The sequence below is a fragment of the Ambystoma mexicanum genome, chromosome 2q (genome assembly GCF_040938575.1).
Source record: "Ambystoma mexicanum isolate Mex_15411 chromosome 2q, UKY_AmexF1_1, whole genome shotgun sequence".
Classification (NCBI taxonomy): domain Eukaryota; kingdom Metazoa; phylum Chordata; class Amphibia; order Caudata; family Ambystomatidae; genus Ambystoma; species Ambystoma mexicanum.
This window is the reverse complement of record NC_090924.1, coordinates 1,112,030,174-1,112,050,435: the sequence shown is the minus strand read 5'-3', so window position 1 is coordinate 1,112,050,435 and position 20,262 is coordinate 1,112,030,174. Positions and strand designations below refer to the sequence as shown.

Below are 20,262 nucleotides of genomic sequence, written 5' to 3'. Positions count from 1 at the left end.
TGGGTCTTTTCCAGACCTACCAACTCCCCTGTCTGCTGTTCATAAGATTTGGGCTTGCTCGTATGGTGTAATCAGTGGTGGAAATGGAAAATAATTGGTGGGGGATCCTACAAGGGCCGGGGTGGGGGCAGAGTTTGGGGGGGCGCTGCCTGAGGAGACAGGGTGTAGGGGGGGGCCTGGCAGTTGACCTCCGATCAAAGGAAATGTCCAAAATTATAGTTTAAAACGGCGCTATTTCTTTCATGCTGCTTCTTTTCCAAACCATATATCAATTCCACTTTAAACCACTTCCATGGCACTGGTGATGAGTTACTTCACTATGCAGATCATAGTTTTGACCAGTGTTGCTGAGTAAATATTCTTTAAAATGCAGAATTTGCATCCCATTTTATTTTTAAAAAAACTCCCCCTTGGGTACTAATCAAGCACAGTGATTTCTGTTCGCCATAAGCAACTTTTTCTTTTACTTGAACTACACCCGGCACAGCTTCTGCAGCTCCCCTCTGAATGCAGTTCGGTGGCTGCATCATGTGTGATAGTTTCAATGCTAATAAGGGTATTTATTTATTCATGCAATATTTGACGGACACATGTGTATTTATTTATTTATGCAATGTTTGTCGGATACAGGTATCCGACAAACATTGCATGAATAAATAAATTAATTATCCGGGTCCATGTGTCCGACAAACTTTGCATAAATAAATAAACCGGGTCGTGGCTGAGGATTGTAACTTCCTCTGGTGACCCCTACAATGGGGTCACCAGAGGAAGTTAAGGGTTGCTCGCAGGCGCATTTTTTTCCTTGCTTTTTTTTCCAGCTGGCTCTGGCCAGATCCCAATATTCGGCTACACATCTGGTGCCAGATCTCGGATCCAGCGAGAGCCGGCCTATTCGCCAGCGCTGGGTGTTATGCTGGACCACTTTGAAAAACATTTCCAGGGCCGCTATTGGTTCCCAGTCGGCCGCTGAACGCTGCAGCAAGTGCCCTTGCAGAGGTCGCATTCTAGAAACTGTGCCATGATGGGTGGTCACAGATCTCCACCCAAACTGGGAAGACATCTGTTTAAGGAAGGCTAGCCCTCCATACATCTCAGAAGTGACTATGCCGACAATGGGTGCACTCCGTGGGATCCATTTGGCGCATCATGAATTTAAATTCATGATAACGCTTGCAGTTGCACCTCCATGGGATTGGCAGACAAGAGTGTTGAAACCCTAGTTTAAGATGCTCGGCAAACTCTCTGACAAAAAATGATTATCTGCACTTTAAAACCTGCATTTTCATGTAAAGCGTAAGGCACACCAAGGAGGAATCTAGGGCAGAAATACCATTACACATCATTACATTCAAAGACATTTTCACACATATTTGTGGCTCTGATATCATAGACCCTCAGACTCAGGGCAAAGTGGTATGACTTTCCAGATATAATACTCCAAAAGGGTATCAAAGAACAGTAGCTTGGGCCTCTCATCAAAGTTGGCACTGCCTTATTTGTCAATGCTCGGCTGCCTTCATTTTGCCTGTTGAGCAAAACTGTCCTAAGTAACTGTAAAATTCCTGAAAAAAAGGCATTTACATGCCACACCTTCCTCAAGGATTCCCTGTGTGACTGCTCAGGCATTCATGTATCCACCTGTAAGTCGTATATGAGATATTATTGGGCTATTTGAGGATGGTAATGGTATATGATGGCAGCAGCGACACGTAGGGTGATATCTTACAGGTGACAATGGCAGCCGTGTAATGGTATTACTGGGGCACTCGAGGCTGATGTAATAGAATGTATTGACTTTTCCACTACTGGTTATTTGCTACTTCAAAACCACGCTAAATGGCATGGATATGTTGTCAGACATGTGCCCAAGCTTGGTGTATATAGCATCCCATCTATGTCACCGATGATGGCCAACCATTTAAAACATTTATGGGGTTGTATGAGTTCCTGGGCCGGATCCACGTTACTTAGCAGAACCACCCAGTTTGTGTTGTGACCAAGGCTCCTTTGCCGTCCTTTGCATATCTCTATTCCCCACGGGCAGTTGGTTAGGTGCACTGACAACAATGCAATGGTTTGCTGCCAATGGGGGGTTTCAGTGAAATTGATTGATCTAAAGAAGCATACAAACCAGGGGCGTTGCTGGGGCGGGGGGCGGATTAGGGGGCTATAGCTCCGGGTCTTTTGGTGTAGCCCTGAATAGAAGCTCAGGGGATACAACAAAAAGGCTAGCTAGTCCTGAGTCCTGACACTCCCGACATTAGAGCAACCACAGATCTTTTCCAGACCTAGCAACACCCCTGGTACAAATCACCTCCCTTCTTAGTTTCTACAGCATCAGAGCAATGCTATACATGTGTTTTTACAGGCACTAAGTGCTGCTTCAAATGGGCAGATTCTTGACAGTTGTGCGTACATGTTTTTTTTGTTGTTTGAATGACATTGCAACGGCACTTCTCAGCAGGAAGTACTCTATACTCTGGGATAGTGGGAGTAACCACACGTCTGTGTTTCCATTTCAAATATTGAGCTCCCGGGCGCGAGCACTTTCACACGCACACATCCCCCGTGTTCAAAGAATGCTGAATTGACCCGTGCGCGTAGATTGACCCTAGTGCAGCACGGTACGTCGCGCAGCTACCTTGGCAGAGTGCTGCGCAATTACTCTGTGTCAAAGATGAGCCACTGCGATTCATCACCGAAAGTTCGCCAGAAAAGCTTGGGCTGGTTGTTTTTCTAGGGAGCCACCCAGCTGCTGCATTTAGCGAGCCTGCTTCTTTTCCGTTTCCCAAAAGGTTGTTGAGTAGGAATCTGGTTTTGTGCCTATATTTGTGCAGGAGAAAATACACAGAACCAAGAATGCCAGAGAGGCAAATGCTGTTGGAAACAGGAAGCAGGCTCTGCTGGGATTCAGTCTTTTCTGCTGTGTATTGGCGGGAACGTTGGCTGCTTCCCGCGAAGGATTAGTGAATGCAGTCCGAAGCCAGATTTTCTATAAAGGCGAAAAGCCAATAACTATTAAACTCTGCAAAGGAGATTTACTGAAAGTCTCTAAAGAAGCAAACAAAGTCCTGTTTCAAGGGGCTATATTTACTGCACTGATGTACCATGTACTGTAATGTCGTGAAATCCTGCTTCTTCACCTCTAGCCAAAAAGGCAGAAACATCCCAAAAGTGGAACCTCAGCATTAGGGTGCATTGTAGAGGATTTTCAAATACGTTACTTCGATGAAAGCACAGCTCTAACTCTACAGCACCCCGATGAACATCCGTACAGTGCCAGTACTCTTGCAGTTCAGGAATGAACGCAAGACCTTACTCTGCAGTCAATACCTACGTGTCGCCGATTCTCCTTGTGTTCCAACATCCCATCTAGGGCCGGCCTAATTGCAGGGCCGACCAGACGATCGCCCGAGATGGCCTGCCATTAGCCCCCTCCCACGCCAGCTCGGAGTAGTATTTTAAGGGCTTCCCCATGCTGGCGTGGTGGATGAAGGCAGAGCAGGCACTCTATTGAATTGAAATGTGCCCGCTCTCAGGAGTGGAACGCATTTAGGGCCCGATTCATGGAATTATTTGCTTGTAAAATTCCCTTTCAGGGGCCGATTTAGGGACCGATTCATGCAATCAACTGCGCAGGCCTTTTCCTGGACTTGCGTGACTTTTGTGCCTGCCTGGCACATCTCTGAGAGTGGTGGAGTGTCTTGCGTGAGGCACCACGCGGGGCGTGAGGGTGTCTTGCACAGAGGTCTGGGAAGGGGGTGAAGCTCAGGAAATGGGAAATAACTTGTGAAAATGTGGGAGTTACGAGGGAAGGCGTGGCAGGCAGTCCATTGTATGCCCAGATTTGCCCGGAATGACGCGTATTCATGGACCCAACCGCACAACCTCTCAGCAGGGAAAAGGCCACACAAAGCCATCATGATATCCGCCACTCGAACGCAGGCATACAGGCACTTGCGCATGGGATTCGCCTTGCAAGTTGGTAAGACTGAAAGTTGGATTTTGGGGTGCATGCATGCAATTGGGGTTCTGATTGGACTTAGGGGTGCGCGTAAGCAGCGTATCGGTGTGCAGGAGTGTTTTGGGGGTTCACATGCATATTTACCAGCCTATGTCGACTTTTACGTTGAGGGCTGCGCATGTTGATGGGGCGCTCCATGTGGTTCTGGGTTACACCACGTGAGCCCCGCCGGGGTGCTGGCTTGGTTGTGGGGGTTCACAGGCAGTCTTTTCGGGGTGCATTTATTTCACACCGGAAGTGTGCCCAAAGGCCCCTCTCCACGGCTGCTATGGCTTTGCGTGCGGGCGTGTTGTGGGCGGTCCTTTTGCAGTTTGCGCATAGTTGTGCACACATATTTCCATGAATACGCAGACCACGCAGATTTTTTTCTGCGTGATGGGCCACGCGTAGTCATTTTCGGTGTGCTGCATTTGCGGGAGCAAAGCATCCTTTTCCATGAATCGGGCCCATAATAACAATAGGGCGCTGCAGCACCTATGTGGCAACCACGCATCACTGCATGACCCTGGGGCGTGCAGGGAGAGGGTGCCACATTTTTGTTTTGCTACAGCTTCTAAGGCCGGCCCTGATCCCATCCCATGCCCGTGGCCAGAACATCCCATCCCACATATTGCAATCCCCACTTGCTTCAAAGGTTATCCTCAACAACATGCACAGTGCTCCATTGCTATCCATTCCATATTCATGCTATTTAAAGCACCACTGACAAAATCACCTTTTAAGTTGATCTTAATAAATGTTAATGACTACCAACGTAGAATTCTAGATTTTTCAAGATATGCAACTTAATTCCATACCATAATATTCAAAGATGTCAATTGTCGTTAAATCCTAAAGAAATTTGTAAATTTAAAAATCTTCCAAATATCTGCATGCTGGAGACATTCTTAATCCCTGTTTAGAAATCTCTCGTCTGTGATCTTGTACATTTTGTTTAATTATCAGTATTGCTTTTAAAGAATCTCGTTATTTCACAATTGAAATTCGGTAAAATATGATGGCAAATAAGATGACTAAATCATGCTTTACCAGGGAAAGCTTTAGACACTTAACAGCGCTGAAGAGGACGTGGAGGGACAGGTTGGGCGGAAGCATCACCCATGAACATGCATGTTTAGCATTTCTGGTTGTGAAGTGGGGAGGCACAGGAGTTGGGAGCTGAGGTAGAAGATGGCGAAGTTTCCTCGCATAAATGGAGTTTTTTTTTAACTTTCCTTCATAATTCTTAAGTGTCTTTTATTTCAATAAAAAGAAAACGGGAACCAGACACTATTTTTTAATATTGTATCTGTGTTATTAATGTTAAATATGGGCATTATGGATTTGCCGGATCTTTGAAAGAAGTCTATATTAGGCCAATCTATATACATATACATGTGGCCTCCATAGTAACAGTTAGAACTGGTTAAAAGAGAAGTGTTTTCTCATATAATCCAAATGTGTGCACTCTTCTCACCATAGAAGTTCCAAAAATCTGTAGGATGGAAGCTGACGAAGGACCCTGCCGAGGTTATTTCAAGCGATATTTCTACAATTTGCATTCACTGAAATGTGAGGAATTCGTATATGGGGGATGCTACGGAAATGACAACAAATTCGATGACGAGGCCTCCTGCATGCAGTACTGCGCGCCTAAAAGAAGTAAGCATTTCAATTAAATAATGTCTCCATTTTGTTTTACATACAAACTATTTGCATATAACGATTACAATACATCGTCCTTGCTAAGATAGTCTGTCGGTTCCATGGTGATTTAACTAGTTGCACTACAGCCGAGCTTCACAACCAAATATTTGCACATTAGTAAATGGGGGCGCGTTCTCTGGGTTCCGCTGAATGAACCACAGCAGGAAATGAGCACCCTAATGTCACAGTGCATCTTGTTGACGCCTAGAAAAGGGGAAGGAAGACTAGTGGCAAAGCCCCTTTCCTATTTGCGCGTGGTTGAAGTAAATACACACGAAGAGCATTCAAATACCACAGTCATAACCTCAAAAGGCTTCAACATGCACTAATGACTGTATGGTGCACTGTTGCTGCTTTTCTGGTTTCACTCCTACTTCAGCTAGAATTAACACATCGAATGTTTCCTTTGATATAATATTTAAGCAATATGCCCCGAGCGGCGGGGGCATTACCGACTCAGGTAATGCCCCGGGGCCCATAGTTACCAGTGTCGGTAATGCCCCCGCCGCGAGGGACACATAGCTATTAGTACCCCAGCCTGCAAAAACTGCGTGACCGGGGCACTAAAATCTCTTTTTTGTCCCAAAACGCTGCAGAGAAAGAAAATAGCCAAAGGGAAAGGGAAAACCGAGTCTGTTTTCCCATTCCATGACGGCCATCAGGAGCGGACGTGCTGGAAACAGAAGCGTTTCCAGCGCATCTGCTCCCGAAAAAAAAGGAAGGTAAGTGCGGTTGGGAGGAAAGGGAGAGGAAGGGGAAAAAAAACGAAAAAAAACATACCTGGGTCCCTGGCGGGGGATGATGGAAGCCTCCATCCATGTGGAGGCTCAGAGAGGGGATGGCCCCGCTCTGAGTCTCCACACGGCAGGAGGCTGTCATCGTCCTCCAGCGGGGACAAAGGGATAGAAGGTAAGTGGGGTGGGGAGGGCAGGAAGGTGGGAGGAGGGAGGAAAGGGGAGGAAAAAAAAAAGCCTTACCTCAGTCCCTGGCAGGGGGCGAAGGTAGCCTCTCAGCGGTGGGGACGCTTGGAGCGGGGATGTCCTTGCTTCGAGCATCCTCATTGGCTGAGGGGCTGCCCCGCCCCTTGCCGGGGACAAAGGCCGTGGAATCCCGACAGAGGGATTCCCGGCCTGGAATTACTCGGCGAAGGCCAATAATAATGGCTCTTTCATTCTGATTATGCCCTAGCCGGGTACTCATTTTTTAAAAAAATGAACTGTTAAAACATCTGTTTTTATTGTATCAGAAAGGATCACTCGGAAAGCCAACATCACCAAAAGTGTTAGTAGGATGCTGTCTTTATAAAAGGTCTTAACTATTTTACACTGACTGAGTTAAAAGCTATTGGGAACCAATCTAACATCTATCTATCTATCTATCTATCTATCTATCTATCTATCTATCTATCTATCTATCTATCTATCTATCTATCTATCTATCTATCTATCTATCTATCCTTTCCATTGCACTAAAACCATGTTAAATTTCACATAGTATTTCCTGCTTTTTGTTGCGTGGATAGGAGATGATAAAATATGAAGAATGTACTCTTTAGTGAGTCATCTTAAGTAATTGACTTGCTCTAGACAGGAGTGATAAGACCCACTCTCTGATTGCAGTGTAGCAATTCATAAACATGCTAGTGCACAGTGATCACACTGTGTGCCGCAAACATAACATTGACACCGTGAATGCTAAACGGTCAGCACAGAGTTGGTAAATACATGTCACTGTATAGAGATGTTCGAAACGGGATGCAGTAGAGCATAAATGGAGGACAAAGCGGATACATGCAACATGTGTTCAACATGTAACTGTATCTGTGTATCCCTGGTGATTTGGGGTTACCAGCAGTCACAGCATCAACCTGCTGCTGTCCTGATCATCTGGTGCAAACGATGTAAGACTGTAGACACTTGATTTACTCGCTGGGTTTCCGCATTAAGGCCAGCCCTGTTGCCCACTGCCCCATGAGAGATGAAAAGTAGGGCCCTGTTCCGTAATGGTGCACAGATAGTGTGTAGCAGCTTTGGGATGGAGAAGTTGATGGACACCCATCCAGTGGTGCACTCTGTGAGGGGTCCAACTGGAGCCCAACATGGGCAAGCTAACCTCCATTTCAGCTGACATTGCTGTCTTAAGATATCATAAAGGTGTTCAGCAAGTGAGTAGCTTGATTTGATTGGATATATTTATTTCAACGTGAGTGGAGTTAGAACAGATACATTTCAACCTTTATTATGAAATGCAAGTAGTCTTTGCTGTTGCAATATTGTGGCCCAGCAATGAAATAATTGGTGGAGTATTTCTTACCAAAATCTAGAGATTGGTTACCACCTCAGTAAATTCAAATAGCCCACATGAAGCACTTCCTCAAAATGGAAGATCCTTTACCATGCGTCAAAATCGACAAAGCCCCGAAAATCTATCAAAAAAAGTTGTTGTATTTTCTGGTAGGGTTCTCCTCAGCCCCGTTCTCACCAAAATATTGGTTTATGTTACTACAACAAACTCGTTTGGACCATCTGTTGTAACATTGTACATAATTTTAATTGACATACTCACAGCAAACTTAAAAAAGACAATATACCACCATAAGTTTTACCTGGTTTACTGATAGCCTGTATGGGGATTTCCAGGAAAGGCTATGAGGATCCATTTCTGGCAAATTGATTTGCATAGTCATGTTATATGCACATTGGATACAGATATTGGGAGCATATACACATGTGGTGGAGCAAAGGGAGACATGGATATTCAAGTTTTACATTTGGTTGGTTAGAAAAGATTGAATACATTTGGGCAGCTGGTCAGATATGACAGTGATTGCTTTTTGATGGTCCAGTAGCATAAAGAAGTTACTCTCAGGTAGACCTGTACTGGAATAGGCAGGACATTCTCAGACAGGATCATACCGGAATAGAAAGGGGATTCACAGGCATGATGATACTAAAGTAGACAGGGTCGTCTTAGGTAGGATTGTATTGAAAGAGAGAAGACAGTCTCAGTCAGGATCATGCTGAAGTAGGAAGGACAGCCTCTGGTGGGGTCATACTAAAATAGACAGGTCAGTCTCTGGGAAAATTAGACTCAATTAGAAAGCAATGTCACAGACAGGATTGTACTGAAGTAGGCAGGGCAGTCTCAGGCGGGATCACATTGAAGTGGGCAGGATAGGCTCAGATAGGATTGTACTGCAGGTGGGAAAGTCTCAGGCAGGCTCATACTGAAGTCGGCAGAAAAACCTCAGGTAGTATTGTACTAAGGTAGTCTGGCCAGTCTCAGGTAGGAGTGTACTGAATTAGGCAGGACAGTCATAGGTAGGATTGCCCTGATACAGGCAGTACAGTCAAAGGTAGGACTGTTCCAAAGTTTGGGTCTGAATAGGTATTCGGCAGAAGTTTAGATAATATGATATCTGGATTTAGACAAATACGTGTATAGTCGCCCATGTGCAGCCAAATACTTTACTTGATTTTTTTTTTAAACCAGTTGTTATGCTTTGTATCAAATTAAGGGAAGGAAAAAATGTATAGGACCACACATTTATGAGAGTTTGTTGTATTGCTCCCAGGAAGTATGTCTATTAAATATCTACCGTCAATTAAAAAAACAATTGCTTGAGTGCTTTTGAGGCTTTATTAAATAATTGGCCATGCACTTGATGTCCAACACAACGTCAACATTTCGTATTTTGGAATATGTGCACACAAAGAATTTTAGTGGGGTGTTTTTGTTATTTGTATTTAAAACATTTACAGAACCTTCCTTGACCCAATAATGCCCTTAACAGTGGGGGAGATCAAAACGTCACAAATTACAAATACATTAAGCACGAAATATAGTGCTACTGATAAAAAAATAAAGAGAAACAAATGGTGGAATAAAAAGATAACATTTCAAACTAACTAAAAATACAAGTCAATGAACAGGGGAAAAGGAATACTGAAGGTTTGGAGCAAGAGGGGCACTAATGCTTTTGATGCAAGGAAGTCGCTCAAAAGAGATGCGTGCTTCATTAAGTGGAATGTTTATGGCCCATCCAAATGTATGAAGGTCAGTTGTTGGACGGAAGTCTACCTGGGAGCCAGTTGAAGTCCTAAAGGCATTCACACAACAAACTCTGGCACAAGTTAAATTAAGAAGATCAGATGCCGGACAGAAGGCTACAAGGAAGCCATTCCAAGTCTGACTGAGCAGACCGTGGCACAGATTAAAGTAAAAACATCAGATGCTGGACGGGATGCTACAAGGAAGCTATTCCAAATCCTAAGGGTGCTTTCACAAGAGACCCTGGCACAAGTTAAAGTAAGAAGAGTACAGAAGTCTACAAGAAAGAAATTCCAAGTCTAGCAGAGCAGACCCTGGTACAGGTTAAAGTAGGAAGGTCAGGTGCCAGACAGAAGGCTATGTGGAAGCCATCCCAAGTCCTAAGGATTCTGTTACAGCAGACTCTGACACAGGTTAAAGTAAGAACACCAGAGGCTGGACGGGATGCTATGAGGAAGCCATTCCAAGTCCTAAGGGAGCTATCTCAAGAGACCCTGGCACAGGTTAAAGTAAGAAGGTTCAGTGCCGGACAGAAGGCTATGAAAACAAACTAAAATACAACCCCAACTCAACGCACACACTAAATTTGTTGGTGGTCTCCATGACCATCAATCTGGATTCCGAGCATCCAGAGGCATGGAAACTGCTCTTCTAAAAACCCTTGAAGAACTGCTCGCATCTCTGGACTCCAACTCCACAGCTGTCCTTATCCTTCTCGATCTCTCCTCTGTCTTTGTCACAGTCAACCATTCCATCCTCATACAAAGGCTCCACAATACCCTTGGTTTCTCGGAACTGGCACTGGCCTGGCTGACATCCTTCCTTACTAAAAGCTCTTCCCAAGTCATCCTGGTCACTTTCTTCTCTCCTACTTCCCTCTCCACCTGTGGTGTCCCCCAGGGTTCTCTCCTCTCCCCCTGACTCTTTAGCCTCTAGCGTGCTCTGCTTGCACACCTCATCTCCTCCTTCTCTTCCATCTTCCAGTGTTACGCAGATGACACACATCAGATGACACACAGACCTTTCAAACTCCTTGCCGACCCTATTGCACCCTCCCTCATCCCTAACTGCCTATCTTCCATCCAGTACTGGTGCACCGCCAAAGATCTTTGCCTCAACACCTGTAAAACTGAGATCCTTCCCATCAGGACCCCTGCTCCATCCATATTCCTCACTCTGGCCTTCCTCTTTGGGCCCTCCACATGCACCCTCTTCCAAAGCCAGTAACCTTCACGTCATCTTCAACTCCTCAATCTCCTTCCTCCCTCATACTCAGGACATTGCCAAGAAGTCCAACTTTCACCTCTTCCTTCTCAAAGGAATTGTACCTTTTCTCACTTTCCCCCAGTGGCTCAATGTGACCCAAGACCTGGTTCTCTCTAGGCTTGACTATTGCAATAGCCTCCTCCTGAATCTACCATCTTCCACTCTGTGACCCCTCCAGCTAATCCAAAATAGGGAAGCAAGATTTATCCTTGGCCTTAAGCCCAAGGACCGCATCTCTCCTGCACTGAAAAGTCTTCACTGGCTCCCAGTTGCTGCACAGATTAAATTCACATCCCTCTGCCTCCTCCACAAGGCAGTCTGGGCACAGGGACCACACTATCTTCAAATTTATCTTATTAAATACTCCCCCTCTAGACCACTATGCTCCTCTGGCTCTAACTCTTTGTGTAAAGCGTTGGTGGTCGTTTGATTTCCTCAGCTGGCTCCCCCCTATGAAACAGCCTCCCCCCTCCCACTGGGCCTTGAGCAGAATCTTCTTAAATTCCGGAAGCTCCTCAAGGATCTCCTCTTTACCTCCTCTTTCCCTTCTTCTCTCCCCTTGTAATCTCTCAGTTGCTGCAATTGCTGTCCTGGGCCCTATGCATCATCGGGGCCCTGACTTCCTGCACCCAATCGACCCAGCCCCTGTCTTATCTGCCCTTGCACTTACACCCTCCGCCCTGGTGGGTCCCACCTACACCCCTTGCGGCACCAGGCTGTGTAGCACTCAACATTCCTAGCACTTAATCTGTGGCTCACCCATGAGCTCAGACTCCACAGCTCTGACCCACTGCCTTCTTCCTTGCTGCACTTGCACGTTTTGAATACTCACAAGGCATAGTAGGTTTGCCCTGTTTTCCTCTCCCTCCACTGCTCTGATATATTGTGTGTTAATGTACTTTAATGTATTTTCCACTCCTGCTCCCTCCCTTGCCGTGTGGGTGCTTTGGAACAGTATTTTGTAATCGTATAAGCACCTAACAAGCAAACAATAAAATAAAAATGAGGAAGCCATTCCAAATCCTAAGGGCGCTGTCACAATACAACCTGGCACAAGTTGAAATTAAAAGGCCAGGTGCCGGACAGAAGGCTACAAGGAAGCATTTCCAAGTATGATCAAGCAGACCCTGGCACAGGTTAAAGTAGGATGATCGGGTGCTGGACGGAAGGCTACATGGAAGCCATCCCAAGTCATAAGGGTTCTGTTACAGCAGACTCTGGCACAGGTTAAAGTAAAAACATCAGTTGCTGGATGAGATGCTACCAGGAAGCCATTCCAAGTCCTAACAGAGCTATCACAAGAGTCCCTGGCACAGGATAAAGTAAGAAGTTTCAGGTGCCGGACAGAAGGCTACGTGGAAGCCATTCCAAGTCCTAAAGGTTCTGTTATAGCAGACTCTTACACAGGTTAAAGTAAGAACACCAGAGGCAGGACGGGGTGTCACGAGGAAGCCATTCCAAGTTCTAAGAGAACTATCACAGGAGACCCTGACCCAAGTTAAAGTTAGAAGGTCAGGTTTTTGACAGAAGGCTATGAGGAAGCTATCCCAAGACCTAAGGGTGCTTTCACAAGAGACCTTAACAGAGGTTAAAGTAAGAAGGCCAAGTGTGTACAGAAGACTATGAGAAAGCCATTTCAAATTCTAAGGCTCCTATCACAGCAGATCATGGCACAGGTTAAAGTAAGATGGTCTGTTGCCAGAGGGAAGAATACGAGGAAGCTATTCCAAGCCCTAAGGAAGCTATCACAAGAGATCCTGGCACAGGTCAAAGTAAAAGGTTCTGGTGCCGAAAAGAAGGCTATGAGGAAGCCAACCCAAGTCCTAAGGGTTCTGTTAGAGCAGACTGGCATAGGTTAAAATTAAAACATCATATGCTGGATGGGATGCTATGGGGAAGCTATTCCAAGACCTAAGGGAGCTATCACAATAGACCCTGGCACAGGTTAAAGTAAGAAGGCCGGGTGCTGTACAGAAGGCCATGAGGAAGCCATTTCAAATTCTAAGGATCCTATCACAGCAGATCATGGCACACGATGAAGTAAGAAGGTCTGTTGTCAGAGAGGAGAATACAAGGAAGGGATTTCACTTGTTGTAATGCCTGTGTATTTTGTGAGGGACAACCGAGTCTGGCAGTGTACAGTATATCTTTAGTAGACACTCCGGCAAGAGCAATTCACAATAAATGAAAATAGAAACTACAATGCAGTTAAGCCACAAAAGCAGGGTACAATATGATTAATCTGAACAAAACACATAATTATCTTCCAAACAACATAATCAAAATACCAGGGACAGTGAGACCATTCCTCAATCTGAGAACAAGGTTAAAAATGCAACCCGACAAAAGTAGAAATAGCAAACCAACTGAAAGAGAACTTCAAATCAAGGAACCAACGTAAGTGTAGAAAAGGCAGGGTGTTCACTAGGAAGATATTCCAAGTCCTTAGGGCGCTGTCACAAGAAACCCTGGCACAGGTGTTTGCCTATTTTATTTGGTAGTGCTTAATCAAAGATGGCTTGGTCTCCGAGGAACAGTAGACCTTCCAGAAATAGAGAGTGTCACAGCTTTCAATATTTAGTCTGATTTAGGAGTAGAGATTTAAATTTTATGCAAGCAAGTATAAAATATATGCACACCTCAAGCAGGAGCCCATAAGTGAACAGAATGATGTGCCAGTGCTTAAGCAAGCGGTAGAGTGACGTGCCACTTCCAGTGTGAGGCGATGGATAGAGGCAAACCAGAGAAAAGAGACCTGTCTTCCAACTTTGAAACAAGAACCAACCGGAAGACAACATGGATATCATATGGCAAAAGATGCATTTTTTCATTTTCCTTTGTATGGATTTGTGGAAAAACATGCTGGAACTGTCCAAGGTGTTCATGTGGGACTCAAGAGCCAGTGGAGCGCCCATGGAGAAGATAATAGATTTAACAGTGCAAAGTGACACATGGGGCTACTTAGGGCATGCACTGTTCAAGGATTTGATGGCCTAAGTAGTATTTGGAAAGTGATACATTTCTAGGACTCTAGATACATTTTATTACTTTACCTTTTCACAAATGATAAATAGAATCAAGTATTTTTCATAGCAGCAATTACTTGCTGTCCCCACAGATTATTTTGCTTTCTGCAATGCTGGGTTTTGCCAGGTAATCTGCAGTGAATGCCAAGCCGTTTCCTTGACAATACAGTAGCGCTGTAGTCTGTGGCAAGGGTGGGAGGTGCATCATGGTTTGGCAGACTTTAAGTCTGGGGACACTACACTGTCTCGGTCAGGCTCTGCAGACTCTCAGGCAGGCTCAGCACTGTCTCAGCCAGACTCAACGCCCCATCAATCATGATCCGAACCAGCTGAGTCATTGGCACACCTGCACAGGGAGCAGAAGAGAGTTGGGCCTCTAGGTGGAGGAAAACCACGGTCACACCATGGGGAGGAGAGAGAGGATGACATGCAGAGCCGGGGAATGGAGTTTTGGGAAAGCTGCTCAGGGAAACCACAAGTAGAAAGAAGCATTTGCGAAGCCAACAGTTTGGGGGTTTGTGTAGGCATTGGATAAACATTTGCCAGGCGCTGTGATAATGGCACTACCTAGACATAAAGCTGCAACAGCAGGAAAATGGTGTCAATACCCGAGCATATGGTGGCAGTGCCTGGCTAATGCCTAAAAACAGGCCAACTTGTCTGGCTTTGCCAATGCTTGTTAACAGAAATTCAGATGCTTCTTTTTATGAGGACTCCAGCTACAAGGACACACATACTGCTTATAAATCAAGTAGCCGAAGGCACACCAGGTTAAAACATCTTTAATACAGTAGTAGCACTTTTAGAGTTGGAATTAAACCATGAGGTAACAGAAGATGGCTTTGAAATAACACTCAAGATGAATGTTATGGAGAATTTGAAACAGCAATAAGCAACCCCTTCTACCTGCACTGTGATAGTAGAGTATGCTATTTCTACAAAAAGGCCACACATTCACAGAACCACCAAGAAGTCATCACTGGAAGTTCACCTCCAGATCAGAGGCATGCAGTAATGTACTATGGGTATGCAAATTACCCCCAAAACCAGCTTTTGGCTTCATATGAGCACATTGTGATTGTCTTATAAAAAAGTGCTATTTTTTATATAGCTTTGTCAACCCAAGACTGACAGCTCTCAAGGATAAAACAACCATCACATAACACTTGCGGCCTTCACCAAACAAAGTTTGATATTGCGTCTGGATAGAGCTAGGCATAGAGATCCAACAGGAATGTGTTTTGGGTGGGGAGGGTCAGCGAATTGGTGGGAATGGCCATAAAGACTAACATGGCCAGGGGCATTCAATGGATGGGTAAGTAACCACACAGCAACCACAGGCTGTCAGTCCCTCCTAACATTGCATCCCTCCCCTATCTTCACTTCCCATGACAATAGTTTCAGTTTATAGGAAGTAGTTCCGGCGCCACCCAGGAGCCAAAACTCAAAGAAAAGCAAGAGGACTCCCTTCTAAGCCTATTCAGCAGTGTAAGACTAGACACCCGTGAATCCTTTGTATATGTTAAGTGAATTGGAAAAACTCCACCACATGCATGGGATTAAAGGACACATCTGATATCAATGGAAGATAGCCACATAGGATCCTATTAATGGGCTGCACACCCCAAAACCAGAGCAAAACTCTAGTCAAAACGTGTTTGGATGAATAGGGGAAATTAAAGTGCCTTGATACAATGATATGGAGACAAGCGAAAGACAATATGAAACCATTTACAATTTTTTTAAAGATACCGTGCTCAGCGTGCATGTTACTTGAAACGTCCAAAATTAAAAAAGGGCACTTTTCAAGCAGTATATACATCACTTGATTAGAAATAAAACAGACATTGGTTACATCGAGAATGTAAACACATTCACTATTTAAGCAAATGCGGATCATAATAAAATGTAATATTTAGTTGTTAAAGAACTGTAATTTATGTTGTTTCATCAAAAACGGTTTCCGCAATTCATACTCAAAATATTGTACTACTCAAATAACACATTTAGTGAAGAAGCTAGCTAAGTTAGCTAAAGGGACCATCAAGCGGAAACAAATGCTTGCTGTGCCCTGCAGTGAGATGATTATGGAATGGCCCTTTGATTGACACCTGCAGCAGCCACTGGTGCCACACCCGGCAGGACTGAGCCAGCTCCAAGGTCAAGATAAAACAAGCATCAGTGTATTAGCATAATAACAAAATGTCTTCGCATGCCACTGAAGCCCCCGCAGCGGCGGGCGACATATGAACGTGGTTTCCAAAAAAGAGCAGAGTAAAGCTGGTTTTCTGATGGCGTGGGCTTAGCGTGTTCTGGCAAGATCAGTAGCTTGTAGGGCCTTGGAACTATTCGCAGTTGTCATTTTGCAAATCTTTTATGATATCGTTGGCCGTATTTCTCGGCTTTGATATCACAGTATTTCTCAGCGCTTATTTGTTTCTCCTAAACATCATATCCCAGTCTCTGTGATTATTCGACCGCATTTGATGGTTGTGTCGATTCAAAAAAGTGCTTCAAGACACACAGGCATTGGCACCAAATGCAACATGAAAATAAACAGTGGTATATACTGTCACTAAATGAGCCATTTTGTGGAATGCAGATTGAATGAGGCTATTTTTGCTGCCTGGTCTTGTTTTCAAATTAATACCAGCAACAAATAAACCTGTTTATGTATATGAGTTTTGCCGCTAACAGGAGTTCAGCTGCAAAGATAGACATGGTTTAGAAATCAAGCAGTAACCGTACTATTTCTAACTTATCATGCACTGTCTTAGCTCTGTGATACCTCCGGGTCTGGGCGCTACCAACAAATACAATAAATAAATAAATGGATAAGATGCACACCTGTTTAAGACATTTTTATTACTACAGTAGCTATTAATAGCTGCAATGAAATTATGCATGCATGCCCATCACAGAACTAAGTCTGATTTTACTGCTTGATAAACTTATCTCAAAGAAAGGCCAGTGGGATGTGTTTTGGGAGGGGAGGAGCAGGTAGTCTGTTGAAATGGCCATAGCGATCAGCATGGCCAAGAGCAGTCAATGGTTGGGTAAATAACCAAACAACCCCCGGACGCTACGCCTCCCTCCTGATATGTTATCGCGGTCCTATTTTAACTTCCCATGACAATAGTTTCAGCTTGTAGGCAGTGCTTTCAGCGTCACCTAATAGCCCAAATGAAAAACGACCTTCTCTCTGGCCTTTGCAGAAAACATCCCAGCCATCTCTTCGAGCTGACAGAAAATATATGGAGAGCCCTGTAATCTTTATGTTGAAGTGCACATGCAACATAGTCTGACCTGAATTGGCTTCAGCTTGTGCCAACCCTCTCAGTAGGAACATGCAAGAAACGTCTTGTTCTACCGGCGGAGAAACAGCAGGGGGTCCCACTTGTCAACAAGAAGCAAGCAGTGCAGGACCGCTGCCGTTTTCTGGACCCTCTAGCCTTGCAGTCATATTTAACAGCAGATCAATTGCATTTACTCTGTGTTTTATTATGCCGTGCCGTCGTTTGTCGTCGTGCTCTTGCACTGATAACATACGTCACATAAGATTCCAAGATTTTATAGCACTCCACGTCAGATCCTTGATCTGCTAAGCGCTTACATTAAAGATGTTATTATTGCGAGGGCTTTAAGCGGGCCGGGGCCAGCTGGGGCCGGGCCTCAGCAGTCTCCAGTAATTGTTCCCGAGCCGGGGCCCTGCCGTAACCCACCCCCGACTAGCCCCAGCCAGCCGACACCTCAGGCAACTCGTGTAGCGGCTGCACGGTTACACAAGCTGCCTGCAGGTGTCAGCACTTCAGTTTAGAAAAAAGAATAGGCCTTGCATGACCTGCACGCAACAGGCGTACCCATGCAGTGCGGGCTGCCTGATGACTATGTACTCGAAACAGGAGGAGGGCTGGACTGCCCAGCTCTCCTTTTGTTCCGAGCAACTAGTCATCACCCAGCATTTTGCTAGTTGCTAGCTCCGGCCCTCCTCCTGTTTCAAGTACAGACCTTTCATTCAAGGAGCCCATGGTTAAAGCTCCTTGAATGAAAGTGCTGCCTGCTTCGTGCAAGCTGTGGCAGACTGGTGTCACACCTTTTGGTGCACCAAGCCCCTTCTTTTGTTTAAAGGAGGGGCTGGGCGCCTCAAAGGTAATAATGCCAGTGTGGCCCAGCTCCAACTTTTACCAGCCACCACCGCCCCTCCTTAATCAAGGGGGGGGTTTGTTAGGGAGCGTGTCCTTAGGCCACACCCCTAACAAGCCCCCCCGCGATTTCTACTGCCACTTAAAGCACTGATTATTGCCCAATTTAAAACGGTACTCAATTTAGCAACCTATGAAGGGCTGAGTCTTGGACTTGCACAACTGCAAGCTGCCCCATATCGGGGGCATTTTACTCTGTGTTATCTTCGTGTTAATGAAAAGCGAATGAGCTGCCCATAAGAGAATATTGTGCATTTATATTTACTGTTTTTTTATGGACTGCAGAGAGAAATCTTCAAGGGACCGGATAGGCCAGATGAGACGCCCGTCTTATGGTGAAGTCGAGGTCAGCGTCGGTGGGGAGGGAGGGGAGTCGAGCGGAAGGGGAGGTGTTAGGAGTTCTTCACACATTTCGAGGCTTGGAGCGACCTATCAACCGTAATGTTTCAGTAAACCAGCCTAGCTGAGCCAATCGTTGGAAAAGTCCACCTCTTTAACGAGGCGCTTTTCGTATGATTGCTGTCCCTGCCTATGGATGAGGTTTTTCTAGAGCTGGAAAGCGAAACAGTTGCACAGACCAAGAATGCATGGAGGGGAGTGTTTCTAATAAGAAGGGGACCGCCTTACTTTAGAAAGTATGGCTGCCTGCTTAACGCTGCGTGCTTGCGCACGAGGAACGCATCACGCACTCACTGTGCCTGGGACTGAATGATCTCATGAAATTGTCTTTTTATGAAATTTGGATTTCAAGTTGGAGTAAGAAAATTCATACCAGGGTACAGCGTTTCATGAAACACGTAATACTGTGTTGGCATGGAATTATGCTAGTACTGGCACATTTAGTTTACAGAGATGCTATATTTTCTTTTCCCAGATGCTCCCTCCTTTTGCTACAGCCCAAAGGATGAGGGGTCTTGCTCTGCCTCTGTTACTCGGTATTACTACAGCCCAGAGAATAAAGCCTGTGAAGAGTTCGCCTACACGGGATGTGGCGGCAATTCCAATAACTTTGCATCTTTAAAAGACTGCAATAGTGTGTGTAAGAAAGGTAAGCTCATGCATTCACCACCCGTGCTATCGTGCCTATACCAACTGCCCGGAAGAGGTGCAGGGTGCTGCATATAACCATGGACGGTGTGCTCTTGAATACTGGTTATATGCAGTGCTTAATTTGTGTGTATGTGGAGGCGGGAGGGGGGGTGTGGTGGTACGGGCGGTTACCAGGGCTCAGCCTGGCACTTATTTCTAATCCTAGCTTATGTTGTGGTGTTTTGGAAACTATTATTTTATCCATCAGTCAATATAAAAGCAACTGCTACATGTCTTTATACCAAAGTATTGTAGAGACAATGAACATATATCGAATATTTTATATCGAATTTCATTTATAGAGAATGCACTTTTTTTGTTTTTTTGGGGGGTCCCTCCAAACCCCGTTTCCCACCCCTAAAAGCCCACCCCAACCCTTTCCCAATAATATTTAACCCGTTACCCCACCCCTAAATGCATTCTCTAAACAATTTTCCGTTATAAAGTATTCGATATAGGTTCATTCACTGTAAAATATTCAATATAAAGACTGCGTACCAAGACAACAGTGTGCATCGACCTGTAGCTCTCCATCCTGGGCTTGTTCCTTGTTATTCATAAACGTGTTAACCCAGGTTGGCAGGGCATGGCTATTTATCCATTTCCATGAAAAACAATGAGTTAGAAGGTGGCAATATTGGGCACTGATGGCTGCCCCAATGAACCTGCTGGACATTGCTGCACATTCTCTACTGTAATAATCAGCTGAGTGGGTGGGCAACAATATGACAGTCACCAGCCAGCAGCAACACCACAGGGGCAAGGCCAATGCAATGGCCAATATCCCAGAGGGGTGCCTAGCATGCGTGCCAAACCAAGGAAGAGGATCTTGCTGCAGTGTTTGACGGGCACATTCCTCAGTTCATTCATGATCTTGCCTGCAATTGTCCAGTAATTTACCATAGAAGGAAAGCAT

At 45.2% G+C, this 20,262-nt stretch overlaps 1 protein-coding gene across 1 annotated transcript in view; it reads left to right on the top strand.

Moving 5' to 3' along the window:
• Positions 1 to 20,262, top strand: part of TFPI2 (tissue factor pathway inhibitor 2) — a 48,466-nt gene that overhangs the window by 8,108 nt on the left and 20,096 nt on the right. The window contains exons 3-4 of the mRNA XM_069648469.1: positions 5,489 to 5,668; positions 19,132 to 19,305. Coding sequence (XP_069504570.1) covers positions 5,489 to 5,668; positions 19,132 to 19,305 — 354 coding nt within the window. The remainder of the gene's footprint in view (positions 1 to 5,488; positions 5,669 to 19,131; positions 19,306 to 20,262) is intronic.